Here is an 18,694-nt window from a genome sequence, read left to right as displayed (position 1 = left end):
AATTCTAGAGTTTTCCACAGAAATAAATGGTACCTAGTTTTAGTGACTCTCAAAACCACAGCCAAGCACGCAGGACTTTGAGCTCTTGTGTCACTGAAGATCTATGACCACCACTGGAACACTTTCCCCACTGTGAACTCTCTGACTTCCAATGCGATCAGCTGAGTATGGAGTGATTATTAATCAAATCCAATAGCTCAGCACTTCCATTGAAAGCTCACGGGAGGAAGAGCCCGAGGAGGGAGACTCTCTGAGCAGCGTGTGAAGATGAGCTAGATAATCTCCAGGCTACATCCTTCCGGATACCAACGCTGCTCTGGAATCTGTGCACTGCAGGGGCCTCGGTCCTGGTCCTCTCATTCCTCTGTCTGTATCAAAGCTGTACATCCTAGGTTTTACCACCTCAGTGCAAGGGCAGAACGCCAGCAACCTGAGCTTCACAACTTTCAACACTTCCCTTCAGTATTGCTCTTCCCCTTTTGACCACACGGGGGAGGACTGGGATCGCTTCAAGGCCCAGGGTGCCATGGCTGCTAGTCTGCACGCAGGTGCAAAGGACCCCTTAAAAAGAAAGACCCCCCACCCACTTACGCTGTCTTTCCCTCTCTCTTTCCCGCCGTTCCTCTGGGACAGACTGGACTTTTCCTGTCTCCCCCTTCTCTTCTGACCTCTCTCTGTGTCTCTTTACCTCCTTTCTCTTTCCTTCCCCTCCTTCCCTTTTCTAGTAAAACTTATCACTTAAGCTCTGTCTGCCTGGAGTGTTTGTCCCAGCCTGGGTCACCTTCGCCTACGGTGGAATCCGCCATGGTCCCCCACGCAAGGTCCCCCTTTATTCTAACACCCACCCCTCCCTTGCCCCCAACACCTCCTGTGCCCACTTCCACCCCCTCCCAAGCCACGATCTCTGCTTTAATACAATAGATGCTTCCAGGAAAACAGTGAAAGGGAAACCCAAGCTTCCCAGGATCTTAAACATTCCTGTATTGCCTAACCTTAGAAACAAAAACTTCCACCTCAGCAGGAAGTTCGTTTTTAAGATGCACATTTTCGTCTTAAACATCTTTTATAGGGAAGGTATGAGATACTCAAACTAATTTATTGTGATAAATATTAGGAATGGTAAAAAATCAATCTCCAAACTATTTTAGCTCTTGTATAAAAATGCAAACGTGAAGACTGTCGTGGGGCAGGTGTTAAGGAGAATGAGGCATTTCACACAAGTCCAAATCTCGCTGCTTGAGTGACCCAGAGTAGAAGCAGGATTCTACACATCGAAACCATGGATGTTGTCTACTTGGTAGGAGACATTTATCATTGATTAAAAATTCCAACAGAGATCTTAGCTGTCCAATCTATATTAGAAGCAGATGCATTCATCTTGGTTTTAAAACCCTAGACTGAGGTTTGAAGCTCCTACCAGTGGCAAGTAGGAATTTTTTTGCATATTACCTTGAGTTACCATTGAAAATTACATTATTAGATAGAAAAATAATCCTGATAGGCCAAAAGAGAAAATTTACAGCTGTAGGAGGATATAAAATGGCTCTATTTTTTCTTGTGTTCAACTCTTGTACTTTTGTTTGCTTGTTTTACTTTCATTTTAATTTTGGGGGAGTGTTGGGCATTGAACCCAAGACTTTTTTAGATCTCTGGAAATCTCACTAGTGCCAAATCTCTCCTCGAACCTGTAAGATCTCTCCTCGAACCAATAACGGCTCCTTCTATTATGGTATCTCTCATCCTGCTCTCCTCTATTCTTACCCTGACTCAACCTTCCTTCTCCCCCATGTCCTCTCCCCTCCTCTTCTCCCCCTCTCTTTCTCCAATCTCCCTCTCCCTCCATGCCCCATGCTCCTCAGGAGATCTCGTCCCATTCCCCTTCTCTGGGTTACCATGCATATCTCTCTTTGGGTCCTCCCTGCTTCCCAGACTCTCTGGTGGTGGGATTGTAGGCTGGCACTCCCCAGTTCCATGTCTAAAATCCATATATGAGTGAGTACGTACCATTGCCATCACTCTTATTTGTAAAATCTAGCTATTTTGAAAAGTGATACTTAATAGCATGTGTTTAATTTTTTCCCTTTATGTTTTATGGGTATGGGTGTTTTACACCTCAGCACCTCATTTGTGCAGTGCCCACAGAGGCCAGAAGGTGGCGACAGATCATTCAAACTGGAATTACGATGGTTGTGAGCTGTGATGCAGGTTCTCAGAATGCAACCTGTGTCCTTAGGAAGGGTGGGAAGTTCTCTTGACTGTTCAGCCATCTCTCCAGCCGTTTGAGGTTGCCTGAAGGCGGCCCTTGCTTCTTTCAGCTGTCTACATTTGCTTTCATTTTCGTTGGGAGAAGGGTGAATGTGGTATGTGTTCCTCTTTTCCAGATGGCATTCTGGACACTTGCATTTGTCCTGTCCCATCCTGACATCCACAAGACCGTTTTAGAGGACATATCTTCTGTGTTTGGCACTGCAGGTACTAAATCAATTTACGTAACATTTAGTGTTTGCGGTTTGCCTGCTGAATGTCTGCCATGTTTTAGAGCCAGGGACCAGGACTAGGGAGATGAATCAGTTGGTAAAGTGTTGGCTACACAAGCATGAGAACCTGGGTTCAATCCCCAGCACCTTCATTAAGGAAAAAAAGAAAGAAAGGAAGGAAGGAAAGGCAAGGCAAGGCTGGGCATGGTGACACACACTTGTAATCCCAGTGCTTAATATGTAAAATTATGGGCTGTGTTGAGAAAAATTAAAAAAAATTTGATTTTCATTGTATAAAGTATCACGTGAGTTGAAAGTTGTCCCTCCCTTGCCTCCTCTGTAATGGCTGAAAATATCATTTTGAAAATATTTTGTGTGGAGATTTTTTCAAACTCAAGCACACTTGACTAGCCTGGGTTACCTAAGCAGAGCCCAGCCAGTCCAGAAGGTGAACCCAGCGGTACCTGGCTTTATCCTGCAGAGATCTGAGCATTAGTATCACTGAGAACTAGTGATGCTCACAGTGAGATCCCAGCAACACACTGATGAGTATGAGGAAAGCCGTTGCCCTACAGAGAGCTCAGGTCTACAGAGCTGGTGAGAGATGTTCAAAGGCACGTGTCTACAGCGTGCCTACAGGTGAAGAAACAGCACACATCCTCCCTGGCTCATAACCTGTCCCCATTTACCCACGTCTTTCCTGACTTCGGGTTCTTCAGATTTCCGGCCTTGGGGAAATGCAAGGCCAGGTGAGGAATGGTGGGGATAATGTGGAGCCCAAGTGACACAGAGGCCACTACTGGAGGGTGACATTAATCTGAGTGCCTGTGGGACTTGAGTTATAAAGACAAAACCCCTTCTCTCTTCTGTGGCTTCGTTTGTTTTCAGAACCTGAAAACATTCCAGAAACAGAAAACATTTCAGAAACCGAAAAACATTCCTTCCATCAGTGTTTCATGGGAATAGTTGTGCTGTATCGATGATTTCCATTGTAAGTCATCACTGTGGAGTAGAAAACAACTTGTAAAAATATGAAACTTAAAAAGAAAATCAAGTGCATACAGAGGTAGCTCAGCGCTCTCTGAACGAATAAAGTATCTCCAGATTATGCATAAGCAGTAGCAACAGCTCAGAGATTTAGGTGTGGGAGGAGACTACAAGGCCATGAATCTTAGAGCTTGCTATTGAGGAGCATTTCCATGCATTTATACAAAGGAACGTGCCAGTGAAGGAGTATTGGCATATGATGCATCATCATGTATTCCCCAGAAAAACAGACCAATCAGAGATGGTTGGAGAGATGGATAGACCATAGGTTATTGGGTTCATAATTAGATAGATAGTAAATGGACAGATAGCTCTAGAAAGATTTCTTTTTTTAAAGCTTAGTTTTACTTTTAGTTTATACGGATATTCACGTATCTGCTTGTGGCTATCAGTGTGTCCGTGCAGATGCCCACAGAAAATGAGTCACATCCCCTGGAGCTGGAGCAACAGGCTCTTGTGAGCCATCTGATGTGGGTGCTGGGAACTGAACTCGGGTCCTTTGCAAGAGCAGCAGGGCCAAGCTCTTAACCACAGAGCCCAGAGGGGGCTGTGTTAGGAGATGTTGGTTGGTGTGTTTACAGATCCTCAGATGACAGTGTTAGTGGTGTGATCTCACTGAAGTCTGTTCAGTGGATTCCGTGGTTTCTCTAGAACTGGGCGTGGATTCCTTTATACCGGGACACCACGTGCCTCCTGACGTTGGCCAAGGGTGTCTGTGTGCATGTCGGGTGTTTCAGCATTGCACCGGCCATTGAGAGCTGCCTAAGCTCCTGCCCTGTCTGCCTGTACAGGGTCTCAGGGCCAGCCACGGCAGGGTTGGGGTGTTTTCAGGGCTCTCTGGAGTGTGGGTCCACAAGGAATACCGGCGTCCTCAAAGCCACCACAGATACCCGATTCCCCAGGCTTTCGGCCTCACCACTGCAGTGTACCTGGTGTCTGTCCCATCTACTGTCTGCTGCCTCTGGTGGCTGCAGAGGTAAGCAAATGACCTTGAAAGGTTTTCTCCCAGAACCCCTCAGCAAGAAGCTCCCTCCCTGCCTTTCTGCTTCAGAAGTTTGGAAGACATCAACAACGATTGCATTCTTCTGGGAGAAAAAAGAAACAATGATCAGTTTAACACATAAAAAATAAGACCATTAGCAGCTGCCAAATGCTATATACAAAAGAAAAGAGAACCGAGTGTGGACAATTACCAGTGCCAGGAGTGGAAACGTGTGTTGAGGAGGTGAATCAGGCTTGGCCTCATTGGCAAGACGAATTTGACAAGAACTCGAAGTGGCGTGGGGTTAGACAGGTGGACTCCAGAGGAAGGGGCAGCAGAGGTGATCGCACCATATGCCCACAGGAGCAGCGGTTCTGTTCAAACTGTCCTGTCAGTCATTCCACGGCAGAATGTATTAGAAATGGACTCATCGTATGGAGACAGAAACTCCGAGGTTCCGTCTGCGGCCTTTCACTTCCGTGTTTTGTTTGTTTGTTTAACCTCAAGAACATGCCTGGTTCATGGCTTTAACGCTCCATTTTACTAAGCTACCTGCTCCCAAGTCGTTTCCAGAACTTTCTAATATAAAGCGTGTACTGTTGTTGATCACGCAGACACTGGGGAGATGCATCTATCTTCTCCCTTTTCTGCCCCGGAGGCCATCCCTGGTCCTTTCCCTCCTGTGATGTCATCCCTTTCCCCGCGGCGCCTGGCCCCCATGTCTTTCTCCAGCTCTCTGGCTCTGCCTCCCGGGCCCCGCCCCCACCGTGTTGTCAGCAGGGTTTCCCAGAGTCAGCAGCAGGAGCTCAATCCAGCTGACTGAGGGTGGGGATTTTTGTTTATTTGTTCTGTTTTAATACATTTGTTTAAATGTTGCAGGATTTCCAGGGGGGCTGGATATGCTGTGCCTGGAGGGCAGACCCAGAAACTGCTCCCAACCAGGCCACCAACTGTCTGGCAAGCCCAGTATGCCCACTAAAGCTAAGCACACTGTGACACTGGCAGGGACACTAAATGACATTGTGTCCCTGGGAACTTCAGCCTGTGAAATCTGCCATTGGTGCCAGGAAAATCACAAGCTCAGTCTCCATTTCTTCATTTCACTAGCTTCCACCTTCTTACTTCTTTTTATTTTATGTGTAGGTATGTGTCTGTTTGTGTGTGTGTTCACAGGTGGGTATGTATGTGTAAGAGTGTATTCACAGGTGTGCATGTGGTGTGTGTATGTGTATTCACATGTGTGTGTTCACCGGTGTGTATGTATATGTGAGAATGTATTCACAGGTGTATGTGTGTGTTAACAGGTGTGTATGTATGTGTGAGAATGTATTCACAGGTGTGTGTGATGTGTGTGTATTCACAGGTGTGTGTGTTCACAGGTGGGTATGTATGTGTGAGAATATATTCACAGGTGTGTGTGATGTGTGTGTATTCACAGGTATGTATGTATGTGTGAGAATGTATTCACAGGTGTGTGTGTGTGTTCACAGGTATGTATGTATGTGTGAGAATGTATTCACAGGTGTGTGTGTGGTGTGTGTGTATTCACATGTGTGTGTTCACAGGTATGTATGTGTGAGAATGTATTCACAGGTGTATGTGTGTTTTCACAGGTGTTTATGTATGTGTGAGAATGTATTCACAGGTGTGTGTGTGGTGTGTGTGTATTCACATGTGTGTGTGTTCATAGGTGTGTATGTATGTGTGAGAATGTATTCACAGGTGTATGTGATGTGTGTGTATTCACATGTGTGTGTTCACAGGTGTGTATGTATGCATGAGAATGTATTCACAGGTGTGTGTGTGTGGTGTGTGTGTTAGTATGTGCCCTTGCACATGCCTGAGGAGGCCAGAAGAGGGCATTGCATGTTCTAGAGATAAAGTTAACAGCTCCGGACATGGATGCTCTTTCAAAGGTCAAGAGTACCATTCTCGATACCACATCATGTGATTCACAAGCTCCTGTAATTCCCACTCCAGGGCATGCAGTGCCCTCTTCTGGACTCTGTGGGTACTTGCATTCATGTACACATACCCATACGCAGACACAAGACTAAAAATAAATCTTTAACAAATGTCTATTAGAGTCAGACGTTGAGCTGTGCATTTTCACCCTGTTGGTCACTAATTTGTGACTTGGAAAACAAGAGAGATCTTGCCCACAGCCTGTAATTTTTTTTATGATTGTTTTGTGCACCACTGTGTTTGGCTGGAAGGGCACGGAGCACACCGACACTGTAGGGTGGCCAGGTGCTAATGCAGAATGACCTTGACTTTGCTAATGAATATAAACAAGTCTGCAAACCGGTAAAATCAAAATGAAGCCCGGGGTGACGTTCATCGTGAACGTGGCTCTGCCCTCGCTAGCTTCATTAGCTCCTGACTCCCGTTTCATTGCGTTGTAACAGTTGTGCTTACTCCAAGTTTAGACCTTATGGTTCATCATCACTTACTTGCATCTAACTCACAGCTTCTCTCCACTTGGATGCGTTCTCTCTAGCCTCTTGCCAGCCAATAACAGCATTCTTGAAAGATTCCATCATGCCATCTTAGCTAACTTAATAATCTTACTCATCACTCTTCCCCAGCTAGCCCGGGCTTTATGGCTGATCACCAGAGTTATGACTGAAATGGATCTTTTTGGCCTTTTATGTGGCAAATTGTCCAAAATAATGAAGTAAAGGATCAAATAACACAGCCAAGATTCCTCCAGTGGAGTTATGGAGTTATGGACACAGAATAGTTGTTTTATTAAAAACTTCTCGGCTCCCACTTGAAATCTGATGACCCGAATCTAATGTGGGAGTTTGGAGGCTAATGCATATTATTCAGGGAATATTTCACAGGACTCATTTCCCTCTGTTAGCCTGGCCTTTACAGCTAGCTTGGACCCAGGATGCAATAAACCACACAACAGCGTATTGCAACAGTATTTCTTAGTCACCAGCCTTGAAAACTGTATCTAAGTATTTACAAAAGCAAGAGGTTTCATCTGACCTATGGCAAATTTCATCTTTTCTAGCCAAAGTCTATAATTTCATCCTGCTCCCAGCCGTAAGGCTACGATGGTGCCATTGGGAGCACACAGCCTGTGAACTCCAGCCTGATACCCCAGCCTTGCAGACCTCCATGTATTATGATGAGCCGAGAGTCCCCAGAGGCTGTATCTAATACTGTTTGCTTTCTGCATGAAGTGCTGGCCATTGTCCTTGTGGTGGCCCAAGTCAAAAGATTTCTCTGTCACCTGGCTCCAGCACTCAAGTGATGCCTCTAACAGCCATAGGTTATTTGACAGCCCTGTCACATTTATGAGCCAGGAGAGAGTTTCCACTCGGCAGCATATCAGTTTAATATTCCACATCTGACTCCCATGCAACGCTGTTCTTGGCTTCATTAATCCTCCACCCTTCTCATTCAAGCACACTTCTTTTTTTCAGTGTGCTCTGTTGGGGGGTTATCACCGCATTTGGATAATCTCTTTTTTCCCCCTGTAGATTAAGTGCTGAAATGTAAGGGTTAGTTTTAGATCAAGATTTATTTTATGTTTTATTTACCCAATATGCTCTCACTTCTGTTCAATATAAATGGGACCATGCTCTTTATTCCTTTTTAAAGAAGGAAAAGGTGTCACAATTTTGAAGCAGGCTCTACTTCGCCTTCTTACAAACAGAAATTGAAAACTGCCCCTTGAATGTGGGAGGTAATACTTGTAAAATTAGCGTGAGATACAGTTGTTATTGGAAGAGTGGATGCAGTTAATTTGGCATAGCGTCGCTGAACTTGTTTGAAATGACAGGATGCAATGTGTGTTGTTTCTCTATGTGCGTGTACAGGTGGAGTAAAGGGCAGAGGGTCAGTCTCCTGACCCTCTTCATCTCCTGTCAGCTGTAATTCATCTGTTCTAGGCAACAAACAAGGCTGTAGTCCTTGCTATCTTCCCCCATGCCATGCTTCCCAAAGGTTATTGCTTATACTTCTTCAGAAGGAACCTGCATGATGGATGACACACTTTACCGCAAATACCTGAGGTGGTAAAACCATGCTAGCCTCTCAAAGACTTAGCAGCAGTAGCTAAGGACTCAGAATTGACTACAGGGCTTGGAAAGGCTGGTGGCTGGAGGGTGAAGAGAGGGGGTTGGGGATGTGGTCTGCCAGGCTCCTGCTGTCTTTCCCAACTGCAGGGCAATAGCCTCAGAGCCCATGCAATCCTTTGGTTACAGCGTTCATTTACCGGAAGTACCTTAAAGGGGCGCTGCTGGCCTCCCCTCATTCTTCACTTCTATTATTTTCATTGTTTAGAGCAGTGGGACTGGGGGCTGGGGTGTCTCAGCGAGTAAAAACCCTTGCTGCACAGGAATGAGAGCCTGAGTTCAAGCTCCCTGAATCCACATAAAAAGCTTGAGATGGTTGTGCCTCTGTCTGGAACTCCAGCTCTGTGGGAGATGGAGACAGGGGGGTCTCTGGGGCTTGCTGCCTAGGCTTTGCTCCAGGTTCAGTGAATGATCTAATCTCAAGGGAACAAGGCAGAGGATGGCAGTGCAAGGCACCATAGTCTTCTCTGGCCTCAGTGGGTTCTTATATATACAAGTGTGCCCCTGCACTTATGTTTGTGTACAACGCACACAGGCATGCACATGTACACACATATGCACACGCATATGCACATACACACACACCAAAACAAACAAACAAGCAAAACAACTCAGGTTGGGATGGACCTATATGTAGAAAATAGAAATATTTCATATATTTCATATAACAATATTTGTCGCACCTGCTGTGCGGCCTGCATCCGAGAATGTAGCGAGGTGGTCGGGATAGATGACACAGAGACCGGTCGGTTGCTTTAAGAAAACTTTATGCTTCCCAAGTCAGCTTAGGAGGAGACCCCAGTCTGCTTAGGAGAGAGCTCTCAGGAGAAGTCTCCCCAAGAAAAAAGAGCTTCCCTTTTTAAGGACTTCTGCCATCCATCTACATACAATTCTTTCCAGACTTCTCACCCTCCTGGCTGGTGGTTTAATCTCTGGCCCCAGAATTGGGGAGACACCGCAGGGGGGACAGGAAGAGGCATCTAGCCTTAGGGGGTGTGAAAGTCATGGTATCTCAGTGAGCTAGCCCTTATCTGAGCCCTATCAAGAGCTTTAAAGCACTGAATTGTTTTCAGTAAACATTACACAGCTGCCTGCTCCCAGGCCGAGGGGGAAGTGGGTTTCTGCTCAAGGTCTGGTGTCCCCATAGTGCCCGTGAAGATACAAGCGTACAGAACACCAAATAGACTGGCACAAAAAGAAAAGGTACCCTTGCTACTTAATAATCAGAACACTAAACATACAGGATAACTAAAAAAAACAAAAACAAAAACAAAACTAAGAGCATCAAAGGAATAAAGTCTAACATATGAAGGCAGACCTACTGGAATTACACCCAAATTCTCAATTACCCCCCTGCGGTGTCTCCCCAATTCTGGGGCCGGAGATTAAACCACCAGCCAGGAGGGTGAGAAATCTGGAAAGAATTGTATGTAGATGGATGGCAGAAGTCCTTAAAAAGGGAAGCTCTTTTTTCTTGGGGAGACTTCTCCTGAGAGCTCTCTCCTAAGCAGACTGGGGTCTCCTCCTAAGCTGACTTGGGAAGCATAAAGTTTTCTTAAAGCAACCGACCGGTCTCTGTGTCATCTATCCCGACCACCTCGCTACATTCTCGGATGCAGGCCGCACAGCAGGTGCGACAAATATTTTATAAAATATTCTTTGAAAAAGGAATATACTATGTTTCTGGATGGCAAGACTTAGTATCATGAAAATGCCTAATTACTTTCATATTTCCAAATTACTTCATAGTTAATTAATTATGATGACAATTCATATGGCCTTCTTGAAGTTACCTGAATAACTTAAAATTTCATGCAAAATATAACTGTGATTACAATTAACCATTGGTAGAAATAATAGGTAAAATTGTAAGAAACGTAAATTACTGAGGCCAGACTTCAATAACATATGAGAACTGATCATAAAATTAGGATAACCAGAGTGCACAGATACATAGGAAATACATGAGACATGGGGCTTAGTTGTCTATATTTTGTGAATGAAAAATCAAAGACAGGAGAAAATCGTCAGTTAGGTTGGTAGGAAGGTGGAGAAGATCTGGGAGGAGTCTGGGGAGGTTGAAAGAATGTAATCAAGATAAATAGTCTGAAAAATTTTTAAATAAAATTAAAAAATATCAATTTTGTAATATTCATCTTCAGAGTAAAGAAATAGGGGGAAAGTTGTGTATCTATTTCATTTTTACATCTTGGAGAGAAACATTTCCCAATTATTTGTATTTGCAAAGAGTTAATATTCCAAAAACCTGTAGTGAATCAAAACAATATACCGCAAAAGAATTTATGAGCAATGAACTCAAAGGTTAACTTCCTGGCCACTGTCTTTGACCTGTTCTCACTTTCTCCCATAAACTTTACAAATTTAACTGAATGTCTTTTTTACACATGTTCTGTCTGGGAAAATGTGTATAACAGTGCATAAATGCTGAGCTTGTGCAGTAAAAATATGCTAATGTTTTATAAGAAACAACAAAACAGAGTAACTAATCTTTTATTACTGCTGAAGAAATATGTGGGAGATAATATGGAATATTTATTTTCATATCACATATTTGAGTGGCTGCTCTGCCCAGTCATATGTGTAATTGCCTAAAGTAATAGCACAGGCCATATGTGGTCAAGAAGCCTACAGGGATGTAGTTTTTAGTAGGTGTCTTAATTCTGGGTTTCCTCCTATGGTTTCTTCTTCCATGTTCCACAAGTTCCTGTGAGCTCTCTGAATGAGGGGACCAGACAAAACTCACCCGTAGATATCCATCCATTTCACTCATCAAGTAATTATGAGTCAATCAATTATTTTGGTGTCAGAAAAACCATTTTCACTTTTATTTTACATCTCCAATTGTCTTCATTTCTATTGCTGTGAAGAGCATGACCACAGCAACTCTTACAAAGGAAAACTTTTAGTTGAGATGGCAGCTCATAATTTCTTTGATTCTGCCCATTATCATCATGTCAGGGAGCCTGGCAGTGTGCAGGCAGATATGGTGCTGGAGTAGGAGCTGCTGCATGTTGCTATGCAAGCAACAGGAAGTGGAATGCCTCACTGGAAGTAGCTTGAGCATATGAGACCTCAAAGCCCACCTCCACAGTGACACACTTCCTCCAACTCCCACAAGACCATACCTCCTAGTAGTGCTACTCCTTTTGGGGTGGCATTTATAGAAAGAGTTTTACTGCTTTACTCATTGGGAAGACAAGAATTAAATCTTATCCCAAAAATATTCCCATAAACTTGTGATCAGCCCATTTTCATTACCTTTAAATTATTATTAAAGGATTGCTAAGCACAGAAAGAAAATTGATTGTAAATGGCCTTTAGGAAATTTTCATCCACTGTTATTCTGTGAGAGATGTGCTAACTGTTATAAGTGAATATAACTTTTCTCTGAATAAAAAAAGGAGTTTTAATTTAAAAACTGGAGTTCTCAAAAATTACTTATATTGAGATTTTAAATATTTTTAAATGAAAGAAGAAATATAAAATCTGCCCCCAACCCCAAAATAAATCAATTCTTATTTTCTGGTTCTCTTTAGATTTCTCTGTCCTTTGTAAACAACAGACTTTCTAGTAAACTCATCTTCAAGTCTCTGGCCGAGGAAATAAACCAGAACATTGGGTATCTTTATTCCCTGACAATAATTGGTATCATTGCTTCATTATTTTGCGTAGGATTATAAGTTTCCTAAACTGATATGCAAGTTTTTTGAAATGAAAGTCTAAGCTCCTTGGGCTGGGGAGATGGCTCAATGTTTAATAACTTACTAGGCCAGCACAAGAATTGAAGTTTGGATTGCCAGGACCTGCATAATGACGGGTGGGTGTGATGGCCTACCTAAAAGTAAAGCCTGTGGAAAGCAGAGATAGCAAGTCTCTGGGACAAGCTAGCTGCTAATACTAGCTGTATTGGTGGCTCTGTTTTTGATTGAGAAACCCAGGCTCATAAGGTAGCAGTGTGATCAAGGGTAATTCCTGTCATAAACTTCTGACCTCCACGTGGACATGTGCCCACAACACAGGTGTGCTCACACACACACACACACACACAGACACACACGTATACCATATACACATGGGCAAATGTATAAAATACGAACATTTCGTTCATTAGTTTTCTTTTCAGGGAAATTATTACAAAATGTGGGAAGTACATCTCTGGGCCCAACTTTGGTAGGAATCATTGCTGAATGGTGTCATATCAGTTCCCGTTTTTCATAGGTTATGTCATGTGCTTTTGTTATCAGCTACTCTTCTTCATGGGCAATGACCTTTATGCACTTACCTCAACTGTCTTCAGCAAACTGGCCTGCCAGTATGGAGTGATAGCCTCTGTGCGGGAGAGCAAGCAGACTGAGCGCCTGGGGTTTCCAAATTAAAGAAGGAGGGGTGGGCTGTGTAGGGATGGGCTCTTCAGCTTTACAGGGAATTTGTTATATACTTTTACTTTCCCCTGCCTCCTGACAGTACAGTAACACCTGTCCTAGAATATAGGGAGCCTGGAGCAAGGGAATGCCACATTACCCAACCTCACCTCACAACCTGCTCTCTGATTCTGGCTCTTTGCATTGTGTCTCAAACATATGTGAAAGACTCATCACCGTCTGCCATTTTCCCCACCGCCCGCCAAATACGGGTTCTTTCCCCAGAGTTACTACTTAGTTATGTTCTTACAGAATGTTATTCCAGTGTCACCAGAGAATCAGGGTTCCGTTTAGTGGAACTGATAAAGGAAATTTAAAAACCAAATCAGAGAGAACTCGAGGGCCATTTTCTAAGAGTCTGAGGAAAGCTTTATAGAAGCCAAGGCAGCATCTTGGAGGAGGAAGATGCGTCCTGCCTTCTGGGCTAGGGCCAGCAGTGGAGCTTGTGCAGGCAGCTGTAGACGTTGCAGCGTGTTCAGAGCAAGAGTTGGAAAGCTCACAGTGTCAAGAGAAGTATGCTTAGGACTTGGGCCAGTATCTGAAAAACAAAACAAACAAAACAAAAACAGTAAAGATCTGGAAGCAACTGCCTTAAGGGAGGGTTTCTGGAGAACATTAAGTTTTTGTTTGTTGTTTGTTTTTCTTTTGAGGGGATAACTATTCTTCCCATTTCATTGGCTTGTCTTCAAGCAAATCATGTTTTTTTGGGGCATGATCTCCTGGCCAGGTGATTGACAGGTGCTGTTAGATGAGATCCAAGGGAAAGGACAATGGCATTTAAAGAATCTGGGGATCCATCAGAATGGCATATTTCCACCCAGGTCCTCTCTTTTTTTCCCCAGTAGGAATTAGATTTCCTTCAATAGGCCTCATCAAAGCCTACCTTCTTATATGATGTTTTAAATTTCAAGGAGGGGAAATGTGATGCTTCCCTTTCTCCCATTACCAGGGAAACAGGAGGTTATGTCTAGAGCTGATTTGAGGTAACCCCCTCCCCCATCCTTAATATCCTCCAAGACTGCTGGTTTCTTTAGCTTTCTAATATTAAGACTAAAGAAACATGTCTTCTATGTATTTATTTATATATGTATGTGTACCTATTTGTGTGAGGAAATGGTTTAAAATATGAAAAAGCTGTAGAATTATCTCTGAAGTCCTCCTTTGGAGTTCTAGTTGACTCATATCCTTTATAAAGTCTAAGAAATTATAGTTTAATGATTTATTTTCAAATCTGTTATTTTTCTTTCTGCTTGGGTGACTCCTTCCTACCCTTCTAGGCTTGTATGAATTCTAGCCACAGGCAAGAGGAGATGAATTCCACTGATGCCTGAGCCTTCTCCTCTGAGACTTGTATTATAGTTATTTATATCCTGATAAATTGCCTTTTGCTCTTGTGTCCAATATCTTTTAAGGCTGTGATTTTTGTCATTTTGATTCCTTGCCCTCCTTTGGAAAACAATGTGTGATATTAGTGTGGCTTCTTGTTAGCCTTAATGGCTGTTGCGATACTGCTAACATGTCTCCCTGTGTTGAAGAATAATATTAGAATATTTATGATATCACACATACAGATGTATAAACAATGCCTAAGTTACTGGGCAAGGCAATCTTTACTTTTGCAAAAGGATGCATAGTGATCCAAGCTGGGAGAGCAAGCACGCCTGGATGGGTAATTCTCTTAGTGTTTATTCTAATTCAGGGTGGGGGCCGGTGGCTCACTCCATTGTTGGGAACTTGACCTCACAGTCTGATGGGATTGTCTAATTTGTAATCAACAGTGTCAGAAGCATGTGATCATGTTTGCATCTTCTCTCAATGCCAAAATCATTGTCTAAGAGTAAGTTACATGGTATGCCAATTTCCATGGCAGCCATTTGCCAGACTTCCCTCTTTCCTTGGTACTCTTGGCCTAGGTGAACAAGATACCCTTCTATTGTAGTCTTAATTATTAATATTAATTCTCAGATCACACATTACATACCACACAATATCTATATTTATATCACTATCTATCTATTTATATCTATACGTGTGTCTGTGTGTGTCTGTGTCTGTGTCTGTGTGTGTAGGTTGTAGAATACCCATAAAGGGCTATTCAAGAGGTTTCTGAAGTCTTGAGAAGCTAGGAAGCTGATAGAAACGTAAACTATTGCTGAGAGCAAGCACGAGCTGAACCGAGCTGTTGGGAAATGCTGTTCTTGTGGGTCAGGCCCCTGCAGGCTGCTGCAGGAAGTGAAGCTGCTTGGTTTTCTTCAACTTCAGGGCTGACAGAACTGAGCCCAGGTGAAGGGACTGGCAGACAGGTGGGCCACCTGCTGGTCTAGACAGGCAAACAACAGGGTGGGCTATGTCAATGGTGAGGACAGCCCTGAGCTCAAGCTCTGCGAGCAGTTGGGAGTTCTCTGATGATCTCTTGACATGGGTGGTCATGTGACATGTGGGTGGGGCCAAAGGATCACAATGCTATGCGCCCCTCTTCATGGGGTGGAGGTGAGGGAGTTGAATCATTTCCTTGGTCTGGTGTGTCTGGTGGGTCCAGTTTCCTTCATATGATTTTAATATTCATGCCACCCTAGTCTCAGTTCATCTCAGTAAATTTGTAGGATACAGTTGTTTGAATGAGAACGGTGCCCATAGGTTCATGTGCTGGAATACTTGGTCCCCAGGTGGTAGAAGGATTAGGAGGTGTGGCCTTGTTGGAGGATGATGTGTATCACTGGGGGTGGGCTTTAAGGCTCCTTAAGATTCATGTCCTTCCAAGGATGCTCTTTGCTTTCTGCGTGTGGATCAAGATGTGAGCTCTCGGCTGTTTTGTGATGCCACACCTTTGCTCTGCTATCATGGACTCTGACCCTCTCGAGCAGTAGGCCCTAAATAAATCATTCCTTTTCTGAGTTGCCTTGATCTTATCAGCAATAAAAAGAAACTAAGGCACAGGGTGGCACCCTTTCAACTCCAAGAAGTAAGTCCTTATCAGCCTATGCAGTATGAATGATGCCAGGTAGATGACCCCTCACATGGCCAGCCCGGGGCGGTTGTTCTTCAAGTCAAAACTGAGTAAAAGTCTCCTTGTAAAATGGAATTTCTTGAGGTAAGGCATAGTCTGAGAAATGAATATTTTACAAAATACGGCATAAGTCTGAGCAGGGTGTAGCTTCTTGATCTCAGCAGATACGTAGCATGTTTGTAGTGTGGGTGTCGGTACCTGAAATAACAGTACGTACGTCTTTTATTTATACTGACTGAAAATGGTATATAGTTTCTGTGTAATTATGACTTCCATCTAAAACTAAATGTGATACATTAAAAGTTTCTTCTTTTTTAGGGGGTGGTTTTTTTTTTGAGACAGGGTTTCTCTGTGCAATAGTCCCAGCCCTTCTGAAACTAGTTATGTAGACCAGGCTGGCCTCAATTCACAGAGATCTTCTTGCCTCTGCCTCCTGAGTGCTGGAATTAAAGTTGTGGGCCACCACTGCCAGACAAAACACACACACTCGCTCTCTGTTACTATTTCTGAATACAAGAATCATCCTTTCTTTTATTTGTTTTCAACTATCCTAAGGTTTGATTTTGTTGCATTTATGCCAAGAGTTAAACAGACTGTTTCTAGATTTCCCGGAGACCATCCTTAGCTCCTTCCATGGCCTTTCTGTAGTGGTCCCGGTCTCTGTGGGGCTCCAGCTCTTCTGGTGATTACCTTGGAATTCTCCCAAGTGGGGCTTTCTAAATTTAGAGCCACTGGCCTGGAATAACACACCACAGATGAGCATTGAAATCCCAGCAGTATCGGTGCAGTGCCATTTGTGAGAGTTTGAACAAAAATGGTCATTTATCGAAAGGTGTTTGAAAACAGACTATTTCTTTTGTCTTGTCCAAGAATACTGCTTCATTTTTCCCACGTTACACTGGGACTTGAGAAATTAAAAATACATGATTAAAACACTTGTTTTCTGATTCACTTATATGCTTGTAAGGTATAGTTTTAGCTATGTCCCACTAGAAACAAGCTTTCAGTTTCTGTATTCTGTAATGTGACATAAAATGTTTCTACAGTGCAAAGAGTGTAATAGTCACACTTAGGATTGAAAACTTAAAAAGAAATTATCTGAAGGCGGTAAGAAATTTGACCAGGACTAAGTACAAACATCCAAGGTCAGCTATGCATGTGTTAGAACTGGGAGATGTTAAAACGGGGAGATGTGTTGGCTGCTTTTTTCTCATCGATGTGACAAAAATATTAGACAAGGCAACTTAAGGGAGGAAGGGCTTATCCTGGCTGAGGTTTGAAGGACCTGCCCATCACGCAGAAAATCATGGTGGCAGAAGTAGCTTGTCATATGTCTGCAGGCTGCCTATCACGGGGAAAAGCATTGAAGCAGGAGTGCATGGTGGCTGGTCACATGTCTGCAGGGAGGAAGCAGAAAGAGATGAACATGGGTGCTCACTTCCTTCTTTTCCCCCTTATTATCCGATCTGCAACTCCAGTCCACAGAATGGTGCCACACACATTCAGGATAAGTCTTTCCTCCTCAGTAAAAACCTCTGTGGTAATGCTATCACAGTCAGGCTCAGTGGCGTGTCTCCTAGGTGATTCTTGTCAGGGTAACAATGAAGATGAATGACCAGGGTGGTTCCCATCACATCTGATTTGGAGCATTAACTCCAACTGTTGGTCACCACCTACCTTTGGTCTAGCAGAAAAATTTTTATTGTCTGTATGCTATGGCAACAGTGAACTAAAACAGAAAAAAAAAACCAAGAGGAAGGAATAGTTGGTGAATTTGTTCAAATATAGTGTCTGTAATTAGTTATTGTCAGCAGTCTTTTGGAGAAGCCAGCATTAGTATCTGAATTAGAGGGGCAGTCTAACTTACCTGTTGTGTCTGTTGATGTAGGATCCTAGCTGGCTAGGTCTCCCATAGCTTTTAGGATCAAGAAGAAGCCTGTCTCAGATATCTGATTTCTACTCAATCACCAAGCATTCCCCATCAGTTTGAATTTGCCATAGCCATGGGCTTCTGGGCGAGTCTTACTTAACTCCATGACCAGTGACTCACAGCCTCATAGTGGAGGCTGAATCTCTGGGAGCCTGGATAGCAGACAGGACTTCCCACTGTAGGTTGTTTCCAGCCACGGTATAACTTTGCCTTCACTTGTCTCATAGTTTTAATGCTTTGATGCAGTCTACTAACACTTTGAGATACTACTCGGGACAACCATGATCTGGGTGGTATGCAATGAGGGAGCCCAATGCAGAAAGGGGGTGTGCTGAGGGCAGAGAGCAGACAGGGAGGCCCAGGAACCGGGATTCCAGGGACAATGGGATGCTGCCGCCTTCTCCTGCTGCCCTTCCCAGGATCCCTCTCTTTCTAGAAATCATCAGCTGCCACCTTGTAATGCTCACCGCAGCAGTCCCCGTACCTTCTGCCTGCCACCCCCTCACACACTGTAGTTTTTCTGCAACAAGCAGGGCTTCCTATATCAGTACATGCTGTAAAAAGGCTTCCTTCCCTCACTCCTGCCTTGCTTTCTTTCCTTCCTTGTCTTCTTATTTCCCAGTACATTCTAGTTTCCTGTTTCTACACACACTTCCAGCTCGATGTAGGTCACTTACCATACCATATTTAACTATTGATCTGTGTGGGGTTTTTTGTT

At 43.7% G+C, this 18,694-nt stretch overlaps 1 protein-coding gene across 1 annotated transcript in view; it reads left to right on the top strand.

Annotated features, from left to right (window-relative positions):
* Window positions 1–18,694, top strand: part of LOC101823549 (24-hydroxycholesterol 7-alpha-hydroxylase) — a 73,290-nt gene that overhangs the window by 27,604 nt on the left and 26,992 nt on the right. Inside the window, exon 7 of the mRNA XM_040729263.1 lies at window positions 2,382–2,472. Coding sequence (XP_040585197.1) covers window positions 2,382–2,472 — 91 coding nt within the window. The remainder of the gene's footprint in view (window positions 1–2,381; window positions 2,473–18,694) is intronic.

The sequence above is a fragment of the Mesocricetus auratus genome, unplaced genomic scaffold, assembly GCF_017639785.1.
Source record: "Mesocricetus auratus isolate SY011 unplaced genomic scaffold, BCM_Maur_2.0 Super-Scaffold_100021, whole genome shotgun sequence".
In the NCBI taxonomy this organism is placed as follows: Eukaryota; Metazoa; Chordata; class Mammalia; order Rodentia; family Cricetidae; genus Mesocricetus; species Mesocricetus auratus.
Note: the sequence above shows the minus strand (reverse complement) of the source record. Positions and strands in the feature narration are given on the sequence as shown.